The sequence below is a fragment of the Eubalaena glacialis genome, chromosome 14 (genome assembly GCF_028564815.1).
Source record: "Eubalaena glacialis isolate mEubGla1 chromosome 14, mEubGla1.1.hap2.+ XY, whole genome shotgun sequence".
NCBI classification, from domain to species: Eukaryota; Metazoa; Chordata; class Mammalia; order Artiodactyla; family Balaenidae; genus Eubalaena; species Eubalaena glacialis.
The window spans coordinates 59,944,526-59,971,378 of NC_083729.1; the positions used below are offsets into that span (position 1 = coordinate 59,944,526).

General features: G+C 35.7%; 1 protein-coding gene across 5 annotated transcripts in view; it reads right to left on the bottom strand.

The window, feature by feature from the left end:
• Positions 1 to 375: 375 nt before the first annotated feature.
• The window catches only part of GFPT1 (glutamine--fructose-6-phosphate transaminase 1), a 69,517-nt gene continuing 43,039 nt past the window's right edge, over positions 376 to 26,853 (bottom strand). For 2 of the 5 annotated variants that reach the window (XM_061168786.1, XM_061168784.1), the window contains 7 exons: positions 25,087 to 25,207; positions 24,290 to 24,447; positions 11,959 to 12,073; positions 11,572 to 11,699; positions 10,429 to 10,596; positions 9,584 to 9,745; positions 376 to 979 (listed from right to left, as the gene is read on the bottom strand). In XM_061168786.1, the coding sequence (XP_061024769.1) occupies positions 866 to 979; positions 9,584 to 9,745; positions 10,429 to 10,596; positions 11,572 to 11,699; positions 11,959 to 12,073; positions 24,290 to 24,447; positions 25,087 to 25,207 (966 nt within the window). In that variant the 3' untranslated portion in view covers positions 376 to 865. Of the gene's footprint in view, positions 980 to 8,509; positions 8,941 to 9,583; positions 9,746 to 10,428; positions 10,611 to 11,571; positions 11,700 to 11,958; positions 12,074 to 24,289; positions 24,448 to 25,086; positions 25,208 to 26,853 lie in introns of those variants that run through there. The other 3 variants (XM_061168785.1, XM_061168787.1, XM_061168788.1) reach the window with 3 other exon arrangements.

Here is a 26,853-nt window from a genome sequence, read left to right on the forward strand (position 1 = left end):
GTTTAACTTTTTGAGGAACTGCCATATTGTTTTCCATAGCAGCTGCACAATTTTCAACTAACTTTTTTTATTTAAAATCTATCTTATATTATTATAGCTCCCTCAATTTTCCATGAATTAGGATTTGCCTAGTGAACATTTTCACATTCAGCTTTTCTGTGTCCGTTTTAAATGTCTCCTACATTGTTTATTACCAATGTATTTGGATATATTTCCCAAATTCTATTTTTTTCCTATCACTTTGGAAACTATATCCTATATCATAAAAATGTTAACATGCATATATTTAACTTAACAAAATCCAAAGTTATTATCTTTACCCTCCTCTCACATAATAAAAAGGGACTTAACTATGTTTTAACTATGCTCCTCCACTCCCAAGTTATATTATTGTCTAGCATTTTAATTTATCATGGATTGTTCTATAGCTTCTCAAATTTAAAAAATTATTATTACTGTTTTGGACAGTCAGTGCTTTAGATTTACCCTCATTTCAGTGTTTCTTCGCTCACCATTCATTTATGTTGCATCTCAAATCTTTCTGGGATCATTTTCCCCTCACCTTAGCGTTTAGCTTTGAGAGATCCTTTAGTGAGAGCCCCAGTTTTTGTTGATTAGGTAATATATTTTTCCATCTCCTTTATTTTAAATTAATTTATTTATTTTTGGCTGTGCTGGGTCTTTGTTGCTGCACGTGGGCTTTTTCTCTAGTTGCGGCAAGCAGGGGCTACTCTTCATTGCAGCGCACAGGCTTCCCATTGCGGTGGCTTCTGCTGTTGCGGAGCACAGGCTCTAGGCACACGGGCTTCAGTAGTTGTGACACGCAGCCTCAGTAGTTGTGGCTCACGGGCTCTAGAGCGCAGGCTCAGCAGTTGTGGCTCGCGGGCTCTAGGGAGCAGGCTCTGTAGTTGTAGCACACAGGCTTAGTTGCTCCACGGCATGTGGGATGTTCCCGGACCAGGGCTCCGACCCGTGTCCCCTGCACAATTATATATATATACACACACACATTTATGTAATTAATCAACTTTTCCCTTTTCTCCTTCCAATTATTCTACTTAAGACTACATAAGACTTTCATAACAAGGGGGATTGTTTTTAAGGAAGAAGAATAAACATCACACAGAGATGGATAGAGAAATTCATGAAATGTATCTCCTTTTCTTGGGAAGGCGAGTGCATCTTTGTTTCAACAGGGATAGTTGCTGTGTATCAGGCAGAATCATGATATTCTTTTTGTTCTTCTTTGGAAATTTAAACATGGATACAAGGGTAAGTATAGATGCTGTGTATTCCAAAGGGTGAACTGTGATGGACAACGTCTGTTCAATATTCTGTACTATCCTCACCCTTCTAAATTCTCCCTTCTACTGGATGCTTGTACACAGAGATCCAATTAGATTTCACCAATGAGAGCCATTTGTGCACAATTTGGAAGGGAAAAGAGAAGTAGAAATAATATTCTCTAGTGGCAACTGCAAACAGACTAATGGGCATCAGATAGCTAATGTGGGACTCACCAATATCTTCCCAGCATCTTCCTGAGAATCATCCACCCAGATGCTTTGGACAGCTGAGATCACCGACAGTAGCTCGCTGCAATTCCTACACTGGCAGATTTCACAGTGCCCTCCCTGATCTGCATTTCCCAGAATTAATGGCTGTGTAAACCCAATTCTCCATATTAAATCCTTTCCTACTGGAAATGCCAGTAGTGATTTATGATTTCTTGACCAAACTCTAACTCAGCAAGTAAAGGCACTGAAAAGAAAAAATAAGGGGGAAAAAATGCTACTTAGACTGTAACTTAGGTCAGCAAGTATTTTATTAAGCAAATGCTATGGCAAAGTCATGTGCTCAGGCACACAGAGATATATGTTGTTTACGCTGAGTTCATTTGTCCGTGGGTCCTTTTTCATATGATCTGTGTACCTGGTGTAGTACCCAGCACACTGGACAGCACAAGGTAAGATTGACAAGAAAAGCAAGACTTGGCTGTTAAATTTTTGTCAAGAGAATATCTATTTAAATAATGATTCAATTTTGAGGCATCCTATTTGAGCACAAGCCAAGCCATTATAGATTCTTTAATTTTAGAAATAATAACATTAAAAATCAGCCCTATCTTCTGATAGGGTGATTGTTAACATTCTCAGAGCTGCCCTTACTTCATTTCAGCATATTAAGCCCAAAGGAGTCGAGAACCATTAACTTAAGAACATCACACTTTGGGAAGGTCAAATTGAAGAGACCAATGTGTCTGTAAGGCAGCTAACTTTTCTCTATCTTGGGGAATCTCAGTCACTGCCCTTCATTCCTGTGTTCTGTCACAGGAACAACCAGGAATTTGCAAATAAATTGATATAAACCTGTCTCTGCTAAGAAAACAACTCAAAGTACTTAAGTTACTAATGTTGTGTCAGTAAAGTGAATTCTGCGCTCAGAGGCCAGTATATTTTTCCACTTCACTTAAAGCACAGAAAAAGACTACCTATATGAAGAAGTTTTAAAATTAATTTTTTGTTTCTTTCAAAGAAAGAAATGCTTTGAACTTCAGTAACACATGATTCCAAGTTAATAACCAAGAACATAAGACAGAAATCCTACGAAGATCTCCCACAGTTCCTAGGTTTCTCCATAGCAGCAGTAAAAGTTAATTAAGAATAAAATCAATATTGGGTTTATAATTTTATTCAAAGGACAAATACAAAACAGAAAGCAAGAGATAAAATTCAAAGCAAATGTGCTCAATATTTCAAAACAACTCTACGTACAAAGTAAATAGGAAAAAACAACAACAACCTAAAGCCCCCGTAAATCACACTGGCTAGATACATTCAAGTCTAACAGAAAGAAACTTGAATTTAATGCAATTTCGATTACCTAGAAACTGAAAGTCTTTAACGTCTCAGACTATTTTCCATCCCAGTTAGGGGCATTATTTGAAGACAAAGCTTTCTAACGAGTCCATCTCACATTGAACTTGCCGTAGTAAAACATCCTTGACTGATGCCACACTGGCTTTTCTTAACGCCAACAACAGTGTCACCTGAAAGGGGCTGTTGGCAGAAACAAACTGTAGTGATCCTGACACATCTAGACCTTTGCACCCTGCCTATTGCACGACAATCTAAAACTAACGGATATCAACCTTTGGGTCTCACAAATTAAGAATATATTAGTTAAGAACAAGTGATCATTTGCCTTTTAGGTATAGTGCATCTAGAACTCTCAGTGAGTATTTACCTATATTACAGGCTTTGGGAATTCTGGCCATTTTCCTTCTAAGACCTCACCATATTTATCTCCATTTCAAAGCATACAGAGCTAAGTGATGGAGGCAAAAATTAACCTCTAAAGATCCCCTGGGTGTGCAATAGCTGTGAGTTCCACAATGTACCTTATTCGCATTGTTGGAAATAATGCAATCAGTTGCTAAACTGCAGAAATTAAGAGCATATGAAAACATGCCAATTGCTTTCATCCTAACAGACATAAAGTCTTTTTAATTTTATATAAACATATACAAAGGCAGATTGATAAATAAGTGGGAAGGAAAAAACTATAATTCTATCCAGAGAGCACTTCTCCAATTGTTTACAAGCTCCATTTTTTATTCCATATTTTCAATTACACATCCATACTCCATATCAAAAATTTTTTGAAATATGAAAAAGGAAATATGGCTACATAACAGCATTCTCTATAAGAAAATACATGTGTGAACCTTGGCGTTTTGAGTCAATGAATCATGTTAATATGAAGTTCACAAATATGTCTTTTCAACCTTGGAGATAATCTCTTGCGTACATGCTAACCAAAAAGAGAATAATAAATTTATCTTATTACATATATACTTCCCGGGAAGGGGTCAGCTGGTTAAATGACCTATAACCTGGCAACTTCTCTGTATATTATTACAAGATTACTTTTTATCTCCAGGATGCTTGTTAAACTAATAAAGCTTCTACATCATTTTTTAAAATTAGATAGAACAATTTAACCTCAGATTAATGGGAGAAACTTAAGGACTTCTTTCCTTCATCCAAAATATTAAAGAACTTATTCTTCCTCAAATCCACTTCAATGAAAAGTGGCCTCTTAATTTTTAGGGAGATTATTTCTTGGCCTTTAATACGCACTCAGTAAATACTTACTGATAGTGAACTGAAGAGAATTTAAAGAAAACCTTTCACTAGGAGTAAAGCTAAATTTTATGTAAAAAAATGTGGCCTGCGGAAAAAATGATCCATGCTGGTGTGGATCTGGGCTTTGCTGCAGAGCAACACAGAGTGAAAGAGAGATGAGAGATTGGGCTCAATTCTATGGGAAGGCAACACAGCACATCTATTCATTCAAACCACCCTGGCATAACTCTGTCTCCTGCAAAACACAGCAAGTGCTGTAAGCACTAGGGATAGAGATTTTAGCTTGCTGTTTATAAAAGGATCCTGTAAAAGGAATCTTTGTTCAATAATTAAGAGATTGCCAGATACTACAGAAACTTTAGATTTGGAGTATATGCTGTACTTGCTATTCACCCATCTTAAATACCCTTCTTTTGCAACTATCAATTCACTTAAACAAAGTTGTTGAACACTTGCTAGAAACAACATAGTGTCACAAAAAGTTCTAAAAGACTTGAGAAAGTATAATATTTACAGAGTATAACATCAGAAAAAGTAGAGCCTTTGTTTTATCTAATAATCCTTTTTAAAATAATTGGGAAGTTGGAGTGAAGATGTGACTTTTAAATATATTTATGTAATATTTCTTCTTTTTAAAAGCAACAGTAATGAATAAACTTTTAGCATCAAAAATGTTTACCAACAACTAAAGTAAACATTGGCTACATTCTTAGTACAATACAATCTTTAACACAATGACAAACATGTATACACTTCAAATATTGGCAAATTGCTTCAAAATGCAATTCTCAGCAAGTTTTTGGTAACTTATTCACAGTTCAGAATTATAGTCACTGGACTCAGAAGACATGAGGAAGAAATGACCGACTGGCTCAGTAAACTAAACATTCATCTTGAAGAACAGAAAACTGAAACAAAGGCAGGATGATTCTAAAATTTCTAGCTCTCAAGAAATATAATTTAAACAAATACTGAAAGTTTTATTTAAGCAAAAAATAAAAATTAACTGCAGAACAGTTTTAAAAAGCTAACAGGATCACTTCTATATTCATTCTGAAAACTAGTATAGTAAGAAAGGTAATTTGAGAATTTCCTAAAAAGTTCTCATTAGCCATTATTTATGGCATATTCCATAACATTGACATCAAGCTATTACAGACTCACAAGTTAATATGGCATAACTTTACAGTCTTGCTAGTTAACTATGATTTTTATTTTAACCCTGGATACTATTGGTTCAAAGCTAATATTACCATTCCTACTGGTTATCATGTCACAGATCTAAAGATACAGTTAAATTCATCAAGCTAGGGAAATACTGATAGATTAACAATCTTTAAATATTGTGGGGAAAAAATGATTTAATTGTTAAAACTTTTAAACCTGAGGCTCTAACACTAAAAACAAAGAAAGTAATCTGAAATATGTTTTCGCAGGTAAAACACTACCTGGTATTCTGGTATACAACATCTACTAAATATGTGGATATAAGACTTCTTTATCTTTCTTTACCGTTCCCTTCAATTTCTTTGGCCTTCACAAATTCAATGTGAGCTCTGCATTCTTTTTAAACAAACATTTTCAATGACATTGTGCTTTTTAGAAAAATCACTTAAGTTGTAGCATACAATAAGTAATTAACATTAGTCGTTCCCTTTTATTGCTACAGTATATATCCTAATTTAGAAAAAAAAAGAGAGAGGAAACTGACCCCAAAGGACTTCTTAAAATATGTTTGTTAAAGCAAACATTTCAGCTGGTTTTCCTTCTTTGAAGAGTTATAGAAATGTGTCAAAGGAATACTACCAAGGAGCTAAAAAGGGGTTCTTTTCCTCTCATCCTCATAATTAACTCTGGTCAAGAGACCTGTATTCAAAAGGATAAGACAATGTCATCTCGGAAACAATTTCCTAAGAACCTAAGACAGAAAATCTTTATTAGCACTCTAACAGCCCCATCTGCACATCACGCTGTGTCAGTTCCCTTTTAGTTGTGATGCTTGATTGTTTTCACCTTTGCATCTAATGACTGCTGTTCCTTAGAGTACCACAGACACATGGATCTACAGCCTGTGATAACAGCTTACTCTACAAAATGCACTTCACCTCTTAGGAACATGATACGCACCAAAACTTGGACCATGATTTAAGTGAACAAATCCACTCACAACATTTAACAGCTCAACTTCATTTTTCCACTCTCTCACCCTGTGCCTTCCAATGATCCTAGTCTCCATGAGTGATGAGTCCATCCGGGGACAAGTGGACTTTGCTTTAAACAGGATGTATTTTTCAGTTTCTACCACAGTGACTTCCCCATAATAGGGTGTTGACAAAGTTATAACAAACTAAAAACAGTTAACGTTAATTTTCCTCCTACCATCTATTCCTATGGCATAGGTGATTTAAAAAGACAGAAAAGCTGACTGATGCCAAAGCTACAATCATGTACTTGGCCATGTGTTAGATGCTAACATGACCTCTGGCCTACAAAGGAAGGAACTCTAAGTTATACATGAGTGAATTTAAATTTAAATGTACTACAAGAAAGAATTTTTTACAGAAAGGACTCCTTTTGTAGAATATCTTTCTTGAAAAATCAGATTTTCTTATCCTGTATTATACTGGTTTTAACTGAGCATCCACACTTATTAGCAGTTTGCCTCATTACAGTACTTTTTGTGTTCATAATTCATAAAAGCATCTAAAAGTCACTACATTAAACAGTGTAGGGAGCAAGAAGAAGGGGTAGGGAATGGAAGCCACGTTTGTTTGGAAAATACCACATTTTTTTTCTCACTATTGGTTTTTGAGATTTGGTTTAGAACTTACCCTAGCCTGAAGTGTATATGTGTGTGTTTGAGAGCTAGAGAAAGATAGACAGACACACCAAACATGCACACACAGAGAGGGAGAGGAAACAGAGACTGAAAATTAATGATTGATTTCACATATCAGTTTCACTTGGAAAGCTAACTTGAACTTTGGAAATGCTACAAATCCATATAAATCATGTGCATAAAATGCTAATATAACGTAAGAATGACACTACACACATACTAAAACTAGCAGGCCTACACAAAATAATATTAGAAACAAAATAGATAAATATAGCTATAGTAGCTATATAAATGTGAACAGTAATCCTATTTCATTTTAAAAACAGGTTTCTAGTCTTAATCTACGAGTCCTTCTGAATTACCTCAAAATATGCCAATTCTTTCTCTAACCCTAACACAAGGCAGAATTCTATGCTTCTCTTCCAATAGCTACTAGAAAATCGTAACCTCATCAAGAAGTTCAAACACAGAAAAAGGAAAAGACTGAGCTTACTTAATTATACTAAATATCTTACCTTCACAATTTAAAAGTGAAAACTTTTGAAAGAGAAGGACTTAACCAAAACATAAACACACTGTCCTGTAACACCCAAGGTGTGGCCAAAAAAGCTCCGTGAAGAAATTATTACAGCTTTTTGGGTGTCAAGCTAATATTCTACTTTAAATTTTTAAATCTAAATTGTAGGTTTCCATTTCTGACACTAGCTAGCTGAAGGCACCTCAGTATCACTTTATTTATATCTTCTTCATTCCTAAATATTTTTCAGGGGTAGAACAGAATATACAGAGAGAAAAATACCTAGAAAGTAATACTAAATTTTACATAATCCTTCACTAATATCAGTGTAAAGCATATAGCTTTTTGTAATTCTAGCCCATCGTATACATTTAGAGTCAAATGATCAGTCAAAAGACTTGCAAATCTTCCAAACAACTGCAAGGAGCTTCCAAATTGGCACAAAGGTACTACTAGTTTGATGCAACAAGGCAGTGAGAGAAGTTAAAATTAACTGCAGGTAATTCTTCTCTGGGACAAAGTTGAAGAGAATTCTGAATATATTGGTATTAATTTGAGACATTTGGTAGCAACTCTGTGTGGTGATTTCAAAGAATAAGATAAAATGTCATTCAGCAGTAATTAAAAAAAAAAAAAAAAACTACAGATACGAGGAAATTAAAAACCACTTTCAGGAGATGAAAAAACAAGGAGTAGGATATACAACATGTACATATCCCATCTTCAAACTTAAAATCATATTGTCAGTTGTACAAAGCAGCTCAAATTTAAAGTTTGTGCTATGAAATTGTGCAAGTATTTTCTATCAAGGGTTGGAGAAAACCAACGCACTACTATACTATTTATCTTCCTAAGTTACCTTGACATACAGATAACAGGCAGTAAGTTTGAGAGACTAAGGTTAACAACTTAGACAGAAATCCCACAAAGAAAAGTTTTCAGTTTTTAAGTTTTACAGTTTGATTTAAAAACAAAATAACAAACAAATTTCAAAATAAATCACAGCATCTTCTCTTTATAACTGAATTAAATGTCCAAGTACATTGCTGCTGGCTTTAAATATTCCAATTAAATGCACTACTCTTTCATTGGCCGCCTCTCAGATTGAAGTGGAGGGCCCGGAAACCCAACACTCAGCATCCTTTAATGAAAGTGAGAGCTAAATCTCTTTCTGACACCAATACCAATATAGATTCCATTATTCAAACTCCCTCACAAATTACTGGGAAAATATGAGGTAATTTCACAAAAATCACAAATTGAATGGAATAATTATAACTGATATATAAATAAGGATTTACTAGAAAAGGCTTAGGGGGTGATATTTTAAATCAAGGTTTTAAATACAAAAGGTGTCTTGTGTTGCTTAATTGCCCAGTTTCAGATGTTCCTTATTCTACGGTTACAGATTTGGCTAGATTCCGCGGGAAATCAACCTGCAAAAAAAAAAACCCAGCAATTTTTGAGAGATTATACAGATATTGGGGGGGCGGGGGGATGGCTATAAGCAAATTATTTTTGCTTATAAAAAACATAAAACAGAAAACATGTTCATTAACCATCTTTACTATAGACTACAAAGAATTAGATTAGAAAATATAGTAATATATCTTTAAAAGACTTGAAATCAGGAAAAAGAATTCCAAAGGAGCCAGTTCGGCACATGAAAAACTCCTGTGGTCCTCTATGAGGTGGCATCCCTCTCAGGGGACACTAGAAACATGTAAGAGCAGATGTTTTGATTGTCACTTTGGTTGTCACAATGAATGAGGGACCAGGAATGCTGAGAGTCCTACAGTGTGTGAGAAAGTCCCAAATAAAGAATTTCCAATAGCTACCTCATTAAGAAACACAGAAAGAAAACAGGTAATCTCCAGTCATGGAGGTAACATCCAAGATTCCTTCAAGTTCCATGAGTATGAAAATGTTAGGATGTAACCTACAAATTGGGCCATGGAAATATAACAAGTGACAGAGATATGTATGAGGGAATTCTCAGATTCTATTGCTAAAAATTTAGAAGGAAACTATCAAAATGTACCAGGGTGAAAAGCCAGCCCAAAGCAGTCCATCACTTACATCATAGCCTCTCAGCACAGCCAGGTGGAAGGCCAGCAACTGTAAGGGGATCACGCTGAGAATGCCCTGCAGGCAGTCCACTGAGTGTGGCACTTTGATTGTTCTTTTTGTGTTCTTAATGGTCTCAGCGTCTTCCTTATCACAGATCACCACTGGCCGTCCCTGGGAAAGAAATCACACTCGCAATCACTGGTTAAGCAAAAGCAGGGCTGTAACACGTGAACATGCAAATTTTGCACTGCACGATTCACACGTGGCCTCACTGACATAGGCTTATTTAAACTCACAATCCCATGTGGTAAGTCTCACTCACAGTCAAGGAAACAGAAGCTTTGTAAGATTCAGTGCTTTCTTAAACTCACACAACTAAGAAATACCAGGCTCGGTACTTAAATCTAGGACTACCTGCCTTCAAAGCCCAAGTCTGTAACCACTACATTGTGACTAGAGATGAACATCTTTGGAAATTTACATACAAAGCCAAATGATCTGAAGAAAACTCAATTAAGCACAGCACCAGTAATATTAATGTAAAATCTAGTTCCTCCTGAAATACACATTTAAGAATATTAAATTAAAAGAGAACAGCATACACTAATTGAAGAAGACAGGACTTGGAGACCAAGGCCTCATTTTTGATCTTGGTTCTGGTATTATGAGAACTATGAGCTAGGTCCTGTCAAAACTCTTGAGTATCTCAGATTACTCACATGCAAACCTAAGCATGTTTTGTAAGCCACCTGATGGGTACTGGTCTATCACTTTAAATGTCATAAAATTCAAATAAGCTTTAGTGACCCAACTCTTAAACCCCCAAGGTGTCCTCACAGCAGCTCCTGACTTACCTGCCTAGCAACCACCTGCTGAAGAGCATTCTGACACTTGGCATAGGTGTGATCTCTCATGATGATCATGATGACAGGCATCAACTTATCCACCAAAGCTAGAGGGCCGTGTTTCAACTCACCAGCAAGGATACCTTCAGAGTGCATGTAAGTGATTTCTTTGATTTTCTAATAGGAAGAAACTAGATTAGTCTTCAGTCTGTTTTTCAAAAGCCCATTCTTTAAATATTACACAAGACATCTGATGTCTGAAGTCCCTGTCTATTTATCCAAAAGTATTAAAGGATCACTGATGTGCAAATATAGCTAATAGGTTAACTGATCGTTATTTCTAAATATAATGTCAACAACTATTTGGAAGTTTTAGAACTCCACAAGGACTTTTTGAAGGGTTTAGACTATCATGAATGTACTCGTATTTCTTTGTAACTGATCTCCCAATTGCTTCATATTTGACCTCAATTAAATCTCACACCTAGAGAACTTAATATTTATTTTATTCATATTTGGACAAAAAAATAACCCAAGTTACTTGCTAAACCCACGGTATCATGCTAAAATGTACTCTTCTTGATTTTCACTTTTGAATTAAGTATTCTGTTATACTTTCTGTTATACCTCAAGGTAAACAAATCAGAATGCATAAATATAAAGGCACTTTTGTAGAAAGTCCACCTATTTCATTCAGTCTAAAAGTATGACTGGGACTTCACTGGTGGTGCAGTGGTTAAGAATCCACCTGCCAATGCAGGGGACACGGGTTCGAGCCCTGGTCCGGGAAGATCCCACATGCCGCGGAGCAACTAAGCCCGTGTGCCACAACTACCGAGCCTGTGCTGTAGAGCCCGCAAGCCACAACTACTGAAGCAGTGTGCCACAACTACTGAAGCCCGCGCACCCTAGAGCCCATGCTCCGCAACAAGAGAAGCCACCGCCATGAGAAACCCATGCACCACAACGAAGAGTAGCGCCCGCTCACCGCAACTAGAGAAAGCCTGCGTGCAGCAATGAGGACCCAATGCAGCCAAAAATAAATAAATAAATAAAATTTAAAAAATAAAATAAATAAATAAATAAATAAAAGTATGGCTATGTGCCAGGTCCATAAGTCAACATTCTGAAATTGTAAGTGAGAAGACTTACTAGGGCCCCTTCAAGACAAGTAGCATAATGATAGCCACGTCCCATTATCAAGACCGACTTCTGGTGATAAAGTTCTGTTGCCAGTTTCTGAATTTCATCATCCATGCTCAAAACTTCCTTAATTAAATCTGTTAAGAAGTAATATTAGCAAAATCTATGAAAAGAGGACAATAAACTAAACCAATATAATAATAATAATAATAACATATGGGTAGCAACCGATAAAAGACCAACGTTTCTAATCTTCTGTGCTATCACTGTGGGGTTTTTAAACGCACAGGTGTCAAGTAAAAAGATCTTGCTGACTAAATAGGTACAAGCCACAGCTTCACCCATTTATTTCCCACTCCCTTAGACAACAAGTAGAGTGTGTGAGTATCTTCATACCAGGCAGCCGCTTCAATCCAAGCATGATCTCTTTGCGTCTCTCTTGCATGGAGATCCTGTCATCACACATCATAAGAGCAAACATCACAAGGGATACAAACTGGCTTGTGTATGCCTGAAATACCCAAAAAAACAGAAGAATTAGTTGCAGTTGCATTTTAAGAAGCTGGAATTTTTAATTTAAAAAGATGAAAATAAACAAAAAAATTCCCACTGGTTTAAGTGCATATTTTTTTAAAAACAGCATTAGTAGCAGCAAAGTAAACCAGTATTTAGGAAATCTACCACTGTTCTCCTTTTCCGAATTTGAGCAAATAACTTAACCTTTATTTCCAAATATCAAATATAAGTTCCTTATAATGCAGTGGATGCTTATGAAATCCCTAATACAGTACCCTCAAGAAAGGAAGAGAAATGAACCAAAGGAAGGTAAGTAGAGAGTAAATCTGTATGTGCATAACCAAATTAAGCTGTGAATGTAAGTCAAAAACAAGGGTTTGAAAGCCTCTCCTTAATGTACTTGCACTGGTTTTGTTGGATTTGTTAAAAATTTTCTCTGTGATTTTTCACTTTTGTCTATTGCCTGTTCTTACTACTTTTTTTTTTTTAAATTTTGGCTAAAAATCTTTTTAAAGTTCAACTGTAGAAAAGTAAATAGAAATAAGAATAAACCTCAATCTTATTAATAGGACATTAATAACATATTATTAATAACATTGTGAGTAATTACTTTTGATTTTTACTATTTTTTTCCTTTATATTGTTAAGAAAATTATTAGTAGGTGTAATTTTATAAGTTGTGCTATTCTTTTTTTATTCTATTTTATTTTTTAATTTTATTTTATTTTTGGCCACGCTGCATGGCTTGCAGGATCTTAGTTCCCCAACCAGGGATCAAACCCGTGCGCCCTGCAATGGGAGCAAGGAGTCCTAACCACTGGACCACCAGGGGATTCCTCAAGTTGTGTTCATTCTTTTTTTTTTTCATTAATTAATTAATTAATTAACTTAATTTTGGCTGTGTTGCGTCTTCATTGCTGTGCACGGGCTTTCTTTAGTTGTGGCGAGCAGGGGCTATTCTTTGTTGCAGTGCACGGGCTTCTCACTGAGGTGGCTTCTCTTGTTGCGGAGCATAGGCTCTAGGTGCAGAGCCTTCAGTAGTTGCAGCACACAGGCTTCAGTAGTTGTGGCACACGGGCTCAGTAGTTGTGGCACACGGGCTCAGTAGTTGTGGCTTGCGGGCTCTAGAGCGCAGGCTCAGTAGTTGCGGCACACGGGCTTAGTTGCTCCGCGGCATGTGGGATCTTCCCGGACCAGGGATCAAACCCGTGTCCCCTGCACTGGCAGGCAGATTCTTAACCACTGAGCCACAAGGGAAGCCCATGTGTTTATTCTTAATTAACATCACAAGCACTTTCCCAAGACAGAATACTTTATATCTTGTTCACTAGTGTGTAATAACCTTGAGCAGTTTTTTCCCTTTTGGGCCTCAGATGGTCTACCTCTTAAAGATACATAATACGTACAAGATTATCATGAGAATTAAATGAAACAAATGTAAAGCATTCAGCATAATGCCTGACATACAGACTCAAAACAAACTTTTCATTAATGAAAATTTGAACTAAGAGACATTTATTTTCCGAGGCTACAGAATGCAAATATTTTAAAACTTGTGGTCTCACTGCCAAGCCCATTTTGATTCCTGTTAGCTACATATGAATATGAGATATGCTTATTTTACCACATTCTTTGCAATATTGAGAACTACCCTTTTAACAAATTTTTACCATTAGACTGCTGGACAATGTACTCTCACTACTACTTCACCATACATATCTTGAATCCAAAAAATTAAGATTATTTTTCAAATTTGTTAGCCATTTATGTTTTCTCTTTTGAAAGTTAATTTCATTATTCTTCACTTGTTTTTTGACTTGGGTTTGTTTTCTTTTCAGTTGGTCTTAAAAAGGTCTCTATTGTTACATTTCAAATACATTTTCCCAGTTTAGGTTAACCTTTTACAATGGTATTTATTCACACAGAAGTTTTAATTTTTTAACTTTATGTCATGCTTTGAAGCTTAAATAGTCCTTCCATCCTAACATCAGTTAAAGCATTATTAAATTTTCTTTTTTTTTTTTTAAAAGGCCATTTGCATTTCTTTGTGTGTCTTTATTTTTAGAAGCTATATATTGGAATATTAACCATTGTAATACAACTTACATATTGTATTTTCCCAGTTTGTAATTTGCGTTTTTTTTTTTTTTAATTTTATTTATTTATTTATTTATTTATTTATGGCTGAGTTGGGTCTTCGTTTCTGTGTGAGGGCTTTCTCTAGTTGCGGCAAGTGGGGGCCACTCTTCATCGCGGTGCGCGGGCCTCTCACTATCGCGGCTTCTCCTGTTGCGGAGCACAGGCTCCAGACGCGCAGGCTCAGCAATTGTGGCTCACGGGCCTAGTCGCTCCGCGGCATGTGGGATCTTCCCAGACCAGGGCTCAAACCCATGTCCCCTGCATTGGCAGGCAGACTCTCAACCACTGCGCCACCAGGGAAGCCCCAAGCATTATTAAATTTTCTTAATTCTGTTGTTTCCATTGTCCCTTTTCTCTTTTTTCTTTACATTTTTATTCATCTGAAATTAATTTTAGTGCAAGATGTTAACTTCCGTTTTTATTTTTATAAATACACAATTTTCCCTCCATTTCGCCCCACCCTATCTCTCAAATGTCAAGTTTGAGACATTTCCTGTAGCCTAAGTTCTTTGATACACTAGAGCTATGTTGCAGGACTATAGATTCTGTCCCAGATTTGTCATTTATTTACAAAACAATATTCCCATCCAGAAACATCATATTTCTATAAATTTGTTAGGAATTTAAAAGTCTAAAGAGTTATATAGTTTTCATCTATTTGACAAATATTTATGGATATCTTATACATTTCCTGGTAGACTTATTTTTAAGTATTTTTTATAGCTATTGAAAAATAGAATTCCTCCCCTCCAAACACACACCCCTGTACTTTTCTAAGTAGTCACTGTCAGTTTATAGAGAAAACTTTTTGTATATTTTAAAAAATTTTTTATTTAAGTATAATTGATGTATAATATTATATAATTTACAGGTGTACAATAAAGTGATTCACAATTTTTAAAGGTTATACTTGATTTATAGTTATTATAAAATACTGGCTATATTCCCCGTGTTTTACCTTGTAGCATATTTTACACATAATAGTTTGTACCTCTTCATCCTCTCCCCGTATACTACTGCCCCACCCCTCTTCCCTCTCCCCACTGGTAACCACTAGTTTGTTCTCTTTGTCTGTGACTCTGTTTCTTTTCTGTTATAGTCACTAGTTTGTTGTATTTTTTAGATTCTACATGTAAGTGACATCATACAGTATATGTCTCTCTCTGTCTGACTTATTTCACTCAGCATAGTGCCCTCCAGGTCCATCCCTGTTGCTGCAAATGGCAAAACTTCATTTTTTTTTATGCCTGAGTAGTAGTCCATTGTGTGATATTATATATAAATATCACATCTTCTTTATCCAGTCATCTGTTGGCAGACACTTAGGTTGCTTCCATATCATGGCAATTGTAAATAATGCTGCTATGAACATTGGGGTGCATGTATCTTTTCAAATTAGTGTTTTTATTTTCTTCAGATATACACCGAGAACTGGAATTGCTGGATCATATGATAATTCTATTTTTAGTTTTTTGAAGATTCTCCATAATGTTTTCCACAGTGGCTGTATCAATTTACATTCCCACCAAAAGCGTATGAGAGTTCTCTTTTCTCCATATCCTCATCAACATTTGTTATTTGTGTTCTTTTTTGTAATAGCCATTCTGATAAGTGTGAGGTGGTATCTCACTGTGGTTTTGATTTGCATTTTTCTGATGATTAGCGATGTTGAGCATCTTTTCATGTGCTTGCTGGCCATCTACATGTACTCTTTGGAGAAATGTCTATTCGGGTCTTCGCCCAATTTTGTATTCAGGTCTTCGGTTGTTTTTTTGATGTTGAGTTGTATGAGTTGTTTATATATTTTAAATATTAACCCTTTATTGGTCATATCATTTGCAAATATTTTTCCCATTCAGTAGGTTGTCTTTTTGTTTTGCTGATGGTTTCCTTTGCTGTGCAAAAGCTTTTAAGTTTAATTAGGTCCAATTTGTTTACTTTTGCTTTTGTTTCCATTACTCTAGGAGAAGGATCCAAAAAAATAGTGTGGCAATTTAGGTCAAAGAGTATTCTGCCTATATTTGTTTCTAGAAGTTTTATGATTTCCAGTCTTACATTTAGGTCTTTAATCCATTTTGAGTGTAGTTTTATACGTGGTGTTAGAGAACGTTCTAATTTCATTCTTTTACAGGTAGCTGTCCAGTTTTCCCAGTACCACTTATTGAAGAGATTGACTTTTCTCCACTGTATATTCTTGCTTCCTTTGTCATAGATTAATTGAACATAAGTGCATGGGTTTATTTCTTGGCTCTCTATTCTGTTCCATTATTCTGTGTGTGTGTTTTTGTACCACCACCATACTGTTTTGACTACTATAGCTTTGTAGTACAGTCTGAAGTCAGGGAGCATGATTCCTCCAGCTCTGTTCTTCTTTCTCAAGATTGTTTTGGATATTGGGGTCCTTTTGTGTTTCCATACAGATTTTAAAATTACTTGCTCTAGTTCTGTAAAAATGGCATTGGTATTTTGATAGGGATTACACTGAATCTGTAGATTGCCTTGGATAGTATGTTCATTTAACAATATTAATTCTTCCAATCCAAGAACACAGTATGTTTCTATCTGCGTTGTCTTCAATTTGTTTCATCAGTGTCTTACAGTTTTCAAAGTACAGGTGTTGTAACTCCTTAGGTATATTTATCTCTAGGCATCTTATTCTTTTTGAAGTGATGGTAAATGGAATTATTTCCTTAATTTCTCTTTCTGATAGTTCATTGTTAGTGTATAGAAATGCAACAGGTTTCTGTATATTAATTTTGTATCCTGCAACTTTACCGAATTCACTGTAAAGCTCTAGTAGTTTTCTGGTGGCATCTTTAGAATTTTCTATGTATAGTATCATGTCATCTGCAAACAGTGACACTTTACTTCTTTCTTTCCAATTTATAGTCCTTTTACTTCTTTCTCTTGTCTGATTGCTGTGGTTAGGACTTCAATACTATGTTGAATAAAAGTGTTGACAGCAGGCATCCTTGTCTTGTTCTTGATCTTAGAGGAAATGCTCTCAGATTTTCACCACTGAGTATGATGTTAGCTGTGGGTTTGTCATATATGACCTTTATTATGTTGAGGTAGGTTCACTCTATGCCCACTTTCTAGAGAGCTTTTATCATAAATGGATGTTGAATTTTGTCAAAAGCTTCTTCTGCATCTATTGAGATGATCATGTGGTTTTTATTCAATTTGTTAATGTGGTGTATCACAATGATTGACTTCTGGATACTGAAAAACTCTTGCATCGTTGGGATAAATCCCACTTGATCCTGGTGTATGATCCTTTTAACGTATCATTGAGTTTGGTTTGCTAATATTTTGTTGAAGATTTATGCATCTATGTTTTTCAGTGATACTGGCCTGTAGTTTTCTTTTTGTGATATCTTTGTGTGGTTTTGGTATCAGGGTGATGTCAGCCTCACAGAATGAGTTTGAGAGTGTTCCTTCCTCTGCAATTTTTTGGAATATTTTGAAAAGGACAGGTGTTAACTCTTTTCTAAATGTTTGGTAGAATTCACCTGTGAAGCCACTGGTCCTAGACTTTTGTTTACTTGGAATTTTAAAATTACTGGTTCAATTTCATTACTGATAATTGGTCTATCCAAATTTTCTATTTCTTCCTGGCTCAGTCTTGGGAGATTATACATCTTCAAAGAATCTGTCCATTTCTTCTAGGTTGTCCATTTTATTGGCATATACTTGAATCATATATATGATTTAAATTTTTTTTTTTAATTTATTTTTGGTTGCGTTGGGTCTTTGCTGCTGCGCGTGGGCTTTCTCTAGTTGCGGGGGCTACTCTTCATTGTGGTAAGCGGGCTTCTCATTGTGGTGGCTTCGCTTGTTGTAGAGCACGGACTCTAGGCACGTGGGCTCAGTAGGTGTGGCTTGCACGCTCTAGAGCACAGGTTCAGTAGTTGTGGCACAAGGACTTAGTTGCTCCGCAGCATGTGGGATCTTCCCGGACCAGGGATCGAACCCGTGTCCCCTGCCTTGGCAGGCAGATCCTTAACCACTGCGCCACCAGGGAGGTCCCTTGATATGATTTTAATTTTCCTAAATTTATCAAGTCTTGTTTTGTGGCCTAGCATGTGATCTATCCTGGAGAATGTACCATGTGCACTTAAAAAGAACGTGTACTCTGCTGCTTTTGGATGGAATGCTCTACACATATCAATTATGTCCCTCTGGTGTAATGTGTCATTTAAGGCCAGTGTTTCCTTATTGATTTTCTGTCTGGATGACTGGTCCACTGATGTAAGTGGGGTGTTAAAGTCCCCTACTACTTACTATTGTGTTACTGTTGATTTCTCCCTTTATGTCCGTTAGTATTTGCTTTATGTATTTAGGTGCTCCAATGCTGGGTACATATATATTTACAATCGTTATATCTTCTTCTTGGACTAATCCCTTGATCATTATGTAGTGTCCTCCTTTGTCTCTTGTAACAGTCTTTAAAATCTATCTTGTCTGATATAAGTATTGTTACCCCAGCTTTCTTTTGATTTCCATTTGCATGGAATTCCTTTTCTCATTCCCTCATTTTCAGTCTGTGTGTGTCTTTAGATCTGAAGTGAGTCTCTTATAGGCAGCATATATATGGGTCTTGTTTTTGTATCCATTCAGCCACTCTCTCTTTTGATTAGAGCACTGAGTCCATTTACATTTAAGGTAATTAATGATATGTATGTTATTGCCATTTTGTTACTTGTTTGGGGGCTGTTTTGTAGGTCTTTTTTTTTTTTTTTTCCTTTTTTCTTATTTTGTTCTCTTGTGATTTGACAACTACCTTCAGTGTTGTTTGGATTCCTTTTTCCTTTTTTGGTTTATATCTATTATAGATTTTTGGTTTGTGGTTACCGTGAGGTTTTTATATAGTAATATGTATATATATGTGTGTGTGTGATTGTTTTAAGTTGCTGGTCTCTTAATTTCAAATGCATGTTAACAACCCTGCATTTGTACTCTCCTCCCCTCATGATTACTGTTTTTGATATATTTTACATTTAATTGTATTGTGCATCCCTTAACTGTTTATTGTGGATATACATGATTTTACTACTTTTGTCTTTAACCTTTCTACTAGCTTTGTGGGTGGATGACTTCCTACCTTTACTGTATGTTTGCCTTTATTGATGAGCTTTTTCATTTCATAATTTTCATGTTTCTAGTTGCAGCCATTTCTTTTTCGCTTAGAGGAATTTCCTGAACATTTCTTGTAGAGCTGGTTTGGTGGTGCTGAACTCTTTTAGCCTTTGCTTGTCTGTAAAGCTTTTGATCTCTCCATCAAATCTGAACAAGAGCCTTGTTGGTTAGAGCAGCGGTCCCCAACCTTTTTGGCACCAGGGACCGGTTTCGTGGAAGACAATTTTTCCACAGTCAGGGGTGGGGGGTGGGGGGTGGGGGGTGGGAGGGTTCAGGAGGTAATGCAAGTGATGGGGGGAGGGTTGGGGAATAATGTGAGTGATGGGGAGCAATGGGAACGGCAGATGAATCTTCGCTCACTTGCCTGCCACTCACCTCCTGCTGTGCAGCCCGGTTCCTAACAGGCCACGGACCGGCACTGTTCCACAGCCCAGCACCATTCCACAGCCCAGGCGTTGGGGACCCCTGGGTTAGAGTATTCTTGGGTGTAGGTTTTTCCCTTTCATCGCTTTAAATAAAACATGCCACTGCCTTCTGGCCTGCAGGGTTTCTGCTAAAGGTCAGCTGACAGCCTTATGGGAGTTCTCTTGTATGTTATCTCTTGCTTTTCCCTTCCTGCTTTTAACAGCCTCTCTTTCTCTTTAATTTTTGTCATTTTAATCGCAATGTGTCTTGGTGTTTTCCTCTTTGGGTAAGTCCTGTATGGGACTCTCTGGGCCTCCTGGATTTGGATGTCTATTTCTTTTCCAGGTTAGGGAAGTTTTCAGCTATTATGTCTTCAGATATGTTCTCTGCCCCTTTCTCTCTCTCTTCTCCTTCTAGAACCCCTATACTGCGAATATTAGTACACTTGATGTTATCGCAGAGGTCTCTCAAACTGTCCTCAGTTCTGTTCATTCTTCTTTTCTTTTTTCTGTTCAGCATCAGTGATTTTCACTACTCTGTCTTCTATTTTACATATGTTTTCTATAAAGCACCTTACATGAATTTTTATCCATTCTAAGAAGTTTCTGACTTGATTTTCTTAAGTTCTACAGGTAGTCAATCATATCAATTGCAAATAAGAATTTGTTTCCTCCTTTCCTGCTGTTTTAATTTTTCTTACTAAACTGGATAGAACTTCTAGAATAGGGATAGCAAATATGTTTCATATAGAGTCAATCCTTACCTACTGGTTGTCACAGTGAAACATTACGTTGAGAAGGATTCTAAGGGCACCTTTTTTGCTTTGCAGTAATACAGATAAAATCCTAGGAAGGTTCCAGAAGAACAGCTAAGGCCCACCAAGATAAAGGTCCTGAAGCTTTCTATTTTGCTGTTCACTCATCCATTTTTCTCTATTATTTGCCTCCTTCTGCTTCATTGGGTTTCCTTCTTCTACCTTTTTGAATTCAATACTCAGTTCATTTTCTCTTTGAAGCATTTAATGCTATGAACCTACCTCTATCACTTTGGCCACACTATCTAAATTTTTACCCATATTGTTCACTATAGTTATTTTTTCTAATAAGTCTTTTTAAATGGCAATTCTGATATGGTTCTAACTCAAGTTATTTAAAGAAACGTTTTTATGTTCCAGGCATTTGAGGTTTTTATTTACATTTTTATTATTAATCACTAGGATTACTGTGATATTGTCAGCTACAGTGCTATGAATAATTTTAACTTTAATAATTCATCTTGGGTTTTTTTGTAGATTATATGCTGAATTTCTACTACTCTTCTCTGGATAAGGGATCACTTCATGAGTGAATATTTTCCTGTCATAATGTGGATAATGAGCCTCCTGTATAATAAAATCACAGTTTGCTAATGCTCCTTACCTTCCCAATAGTTAAATTAGACTCCCTGTTTCCTCTTGCTGCACCTCCCAGCTACCAGGTGCTCATACATTCCTCCACAACTACCTGTCCCTGTGCTCCTATGTGTTCCACTGGCAGACTGGGATTTTTTTCCCCCTTAGCACTAAAGTGGATTTGCAGTCCCTTGCCTCCAGTCTAACGATCATACCTGTATTCTAAGTTCCAGTCCTTCCCAGTCTACTTCTTTCTACTGAAGTTTACTTTTCAATAAACCAATTAATCACAAAATATACTATCAGGACAGAGGGAGAGACCCAATATCTTGGACTCCTGGGATACCTAAATTGTTTCCAATCCAAAATGATCAGATAATGAGTATTCTAGTTCCTCCAGCCCATAACTAAAAATGTTATTCTACAGAGTATGCTTCTTTGTTTGGACTTAAAACATCTCAGCACTGGTTTTTAAAAGCAAATATTAAACAGAGTAACTTCAATGCACATATTTTTTCTATTGCATTCAGCTTAATTTCCAATTTCATGTTTTTCATTTCATCAATACATACCAGGCAACCAATTATGAAAAAAATAAGCTACACCTCATATTTAGAATTACTGAGGTCTGAAAGAATTTACCAGGACAATGCTGACTCTGAACTTTTCAACTTGGTTTTACTTTTTATTCAGCCAAAAATAAAAGTTATATTGGTTTATTTTTTTTAAAAAATCAACAAAAGTCAGTACTGTGGTGAAATTCTAAACACCTGCAATAACATACAAGAATTACTGAGTCTGCACAGTTATACCTATCGATTTCTACAGAAATATCAAATTGTCTATGTTCAAACATTCTGAGAAGTTTAATAATATCTCTCTAACCTTGACAGTTTTTCAGGCAAAGTTGGGAATTAATCATCAAGATTATAGAATTCTAATGCTAGCTCTATCACAGAGCCCAGGGATCAGGATCAATTAGAATTTCTTTCATCACCTATTAACATATAAACTTATATTTGCCATTCAGAAGTGATCTATAACTAAACACCCCAAAACTTTTAAATAACTCCAAGCCCAGAATGTCTATGGCAGTTAAGGAAAACAAAATTACTTTAGAATCCAAGAAAAATTAAACTAAGACTAAGCTGCCATAATACTAAAATTTTTCAGGGAGTCATTTTTTTAAAGAATTACAGTATATACTATAAAAAGATGCTTATTTTCCTATACAAGATGTAACCATTGGAAGAACCTGGGTAAAGAGTACATGGACTTCTCTACTATCTTTGCAACTTCCTATAAATCTATAGTTATTTCAAAACAAAAAGATTTTAGAAAAGGACTTGCAGGAAAAAAAAAAAACTACTGATACAAATAACACATGAAAAAATCTCAAAACGTCATGTTAAATGGAAGAAGCTAGATACAAAAGACATGTATTATACAATTCCATTTATAAGAAATTTCTAGAAAATGAAATAATATAGCAAGAGAAAGCAATACTTGCCTGAGGCTGAGGCAGAGGGGTAGGAGTGGGAATTGACTGGAAAGGGGGACAAAGGAACTTTTTCAGGTGATTAAGTCTTCTCAAATTGGACTGTGGTGATAAACAGCCAAATTTACTAAAACCATATACACTTAAAATTGGTGAATACTACGGTATGAAAATTATACCTCAATAAAGCTGTAGAAAAAAGGTTAACGGCAGAATCTAGGTGATGGGTATACAGGTATTCATGTAAAATTCTTTTAATTCTGCTGTATGTTTGAATATTATAATAAAACATTGAGGAAAATTTAAGTTTTCATGAATGATACAATTAGAAATCAAAAAAAACTGCATTTCCCCTGGCAGCTCACAGATCAAGAAAGATTCAGTAAAAAGATAAGTCAATAGCCTCCATTCAGTGGTATGATCCCACATCCCACACATGCCACACTGAAGCCCTTGCTTCAAATGTGTTTGAATGAAGGGTCTGGGATTCTAATCCCTGATCAAAGCTGTCTGTCTGGACACTGTTCCAAGAATCCACAAGCTGCTGCTGAGGGCAGCTGTTTATTCATTCAGGCACAGAATGGAAACCCAAGCACAAATATCTTACATGTTTTAATCACCACATGGAGAAAATTTCAGGCTTCAGTTTTCTGTAAATTATAGTGTTAGCAATATCAAAGTAACCAAGAAACAAAAACCTCACTCAGAGTTTTTACTTAAGAATTATAACTTTTCCACAAAAAAATTCCCCATGAAGTTCTTTAAATGGAAAAAGAAACAAATGTGGTTTGTATATGTTAACATCATCTTCCCTTAATTAAACTCAAATCCACCAAAACCTAAGCATCTTATTCAACAATCAGTAAGAAATATTAGACTTAGGCAGAAAAAGACAAGAAACTGAAATTTTGAAACTATAAAGAGTAATATATTTGTGGAGAACATCTTTTGCATTTATACAACTTTCTAAGATTCCTATTTTTATTACTAGTACTAAATTTATGCATATCCCAATTTCAAAGAGGAAAGTAGTCTCACTAGGCCTTAAAAATGAAAATGAAGGTGCTTTTAAATCTCCACAGATGTGTATCTAAGGAGAAACAGATATTGTCATATAATACTCAATTTATTTTTTAAATAGCCAAATTTTATACCAAAAGTGTACTCCTCTTTACAAACTTTCAAAGGGAGTGTGTATATTTTGGCACATTTATTAGGATAGTATAAACCTGTAAATAAAAATGTCAAAAATCATTAGACTTAAGCTGGGTGTTTCTAATTTGTTATTTTTCTAATGCCCTACTATACTTAATTAAGAGGTGGCATTATACTTACCACATACCCCACCCCACACAGCAGGAGGAATATAAGTGTTGAATGCGGAGAGTCAGAAGAGACGTTTGCAAAATGAACTTTACATTACATACGCTTGTCCCTTTTAAACTCTTAAGATGAGTGTGAGGAAGGGGGACAACAAGTGTTTTACCTATTACTGACCCTTAAGGCTTACGATAATTACGATTAGTAAACAATATGAATTCTATAAGTGCTAAGAAATAAAATATAAGATAAAGATTAGTCTGTTTCACCAACACTATGATTATGTAAATAATCACATGAGAACTAAGTCAAGAACTTACCTTTGTGCTGGCCACCCCAATCTCGGGCCCAGCATTGATGTGAACTCCACAGTCTGTCTCTCTTGATATGGAACTGCCAACCGTGTTTGTGATCCCGACAGTTAAAGCTCCTCTCTCCTTGCAGTACCGAAGACCCATCAGGGTATCTGCTGTCTCGCCTGGGTAAAAAGGAAGACAAAAGTAACACACAGAGCAGTCAACATATGCTGTTTTTTAGATGCAAAAACAGAAAACTGACTACTCTTTCAACCATATCATTTGTTTTATTATTTTTTAACTGAAGTATAGTTGATTTACAGTGTTTCAGTTGTACACCAAAGTGATTCAGTTATACATATATATTTTTTTCAGATTCTTTTCCATTATACGTTATTACAAGATACTGAGTATAGTTCCCTGTGCTATACAGTAGGTCCTTGTTATTTATTTTATATATAGTAGTGTGTATCTGTTAATCCCAAATTCCCAATTCATAGCTCCCTCCCTTTTCCCCTCATTTGTTTTAAATAAAATTTAAAACATGTACTTAAAAGAATAAATTTGTAAAACTTTTAATAATAGGATCCTACTTCTTAGGATCGTCTTTCCTTCTTTGTCTTTAAAAATTCAGCTCCTCTGAGTGTAAAATGTGTTGATTTTACTAACTCATTAAGAATTCCAAAACATCAAAATAAACCTATGTTTGTCAAGTTATCTGCAATAACCAGTTTATCTTTAAATATCAGTTTTGCCAACATATGCTATAGTTGTTAGAAAGAATGACTTTCCTTTTCTTTAAGTCTTTAAAATTAGCATACCTGACTGACTAATGAAAAAGCAAACATCATCTCGAAAAACTGGGGTGTTTCTATCCAGGAAATCACTGGCTAGCTCCACCATAACAGGCAACTCAGTCAGCTCTTCAAGAACCTGACGTGTCTGCAGAGAAAAGATGACTTGGTCATACAACTTTACATCAAATACTCTTTTTCACTGGACTTCTTCAGACTCAATGTATAGTTTTCACTTTTTCTGATTATAAAAATGATATATAACACAATGTTAGAAAATACAAACAACAGAGATTAAAGCATAAAAAAATAAAATAACCAAAATCCCACCACCCAGGAGATAAGCACTGTTAATATTTTAGCACAAGTCTCTTTAGACAATTATCAATGCATGTATTCTTATAAGCAAATACACCCACACATATAAAATGTTTTGAGAAGTGGAAAAAACACTGTTCTGAGTTAGCTTGTATATTAACTCTAACCTCCCAGTTCCTAATCTTTAAATGACAATTCATATAATACCAAATCACTGAGAATTTCAAATGAGATAATAACAGATGTATCATAAACACTGAATGAAAAATTAAACACTTCAGAAATACTATGTATTCATAAAGAATGCTTTTTCTCAAAAAAAGTCAATACACTTTAAAAATCTTGTTTAAGAAAGCTCACTATTTTCAAACTCTGTAGTATGGAGGGTAGAGTAGGCGGTAGATAACCTAGATAGAATTAATTCAAGGACACTATTTTGTATGCTAAACCACACAGGATTTCTAATATTTGTTTGTTAACTATAGTAGTCTCAGCATCCACCAGAAAACCCAAAACAAAACAAAACCCTCACACCTTCTCAAATTAGAGAATTCTAACACAGCATATATATAATTTATGCCCCACAATTCAGGCTTAGCATTGGATGAAACATTTAATCAAATTTTGTATTTCTGAATAGAGGGCTCATTCAATAATAGATCTAAGCCACCATTAAATTAGGCAATTCCTTAATTTACACTAATGTCTTTAATTCTTTTTTTTTTTCCAGTGCTCAAAACAATCGCTTTTTAACAACTCTTCCCTTCAAAACTGCACAGATCTTCCTTTTTAGGACCATGTAATTTGGGGCGGGGGGTGGGGAGGGGAGGGAGAAGGGGGTGCTTTAGAGAAGAAGAAAGCCTATTGAGATGCAAGGGTTGAGTGACCAGCTAGTTTCACTCACTCGTCAAATGAATGGCTCCCGCGAGTGTAGATAATTAATATTTATGCCCCAGCAAATAAAAAAATTACTCTCATGAACTTTGGAAATCAATCCTAAAAGTAGAAACTGAGTGTGTAAGGGTTTTCTCTACTTACAGGAGTTGACATCAACAGCACATAACCTGTCTCTTTACAAGGGAAACTACATGTGGATTTGATTTATTGGACTAAAAGACTGTTAAATTCCTAGGCTTCTATATTGACAACCAACACACATCTTTGATACAGAATTTCAGCTTCCAAAATAACAATTTAAAGAACAAAGTCTATCAAAAAGAAGACTTCCTTTCTTTGCAGAAATGTGCCTACCAAGTAAAATCCTGTTGAGGTTCACACAGCCATCTGTCTGGGGCAAGTGAACAATGATACACAAAACCCAGTGATGGCTCTAACAGAAGTAGGCATGCGCTGTGGACTGCAAGGCCAGGATGGCATAAGAACTTTCCACTCTTTGCCTTTCATGAAGTTAGTTGCAGGTGGTCTACCGGTATATGTAAGGACCTTTCTAAAGCAGATGATCCATTGATAAATAAT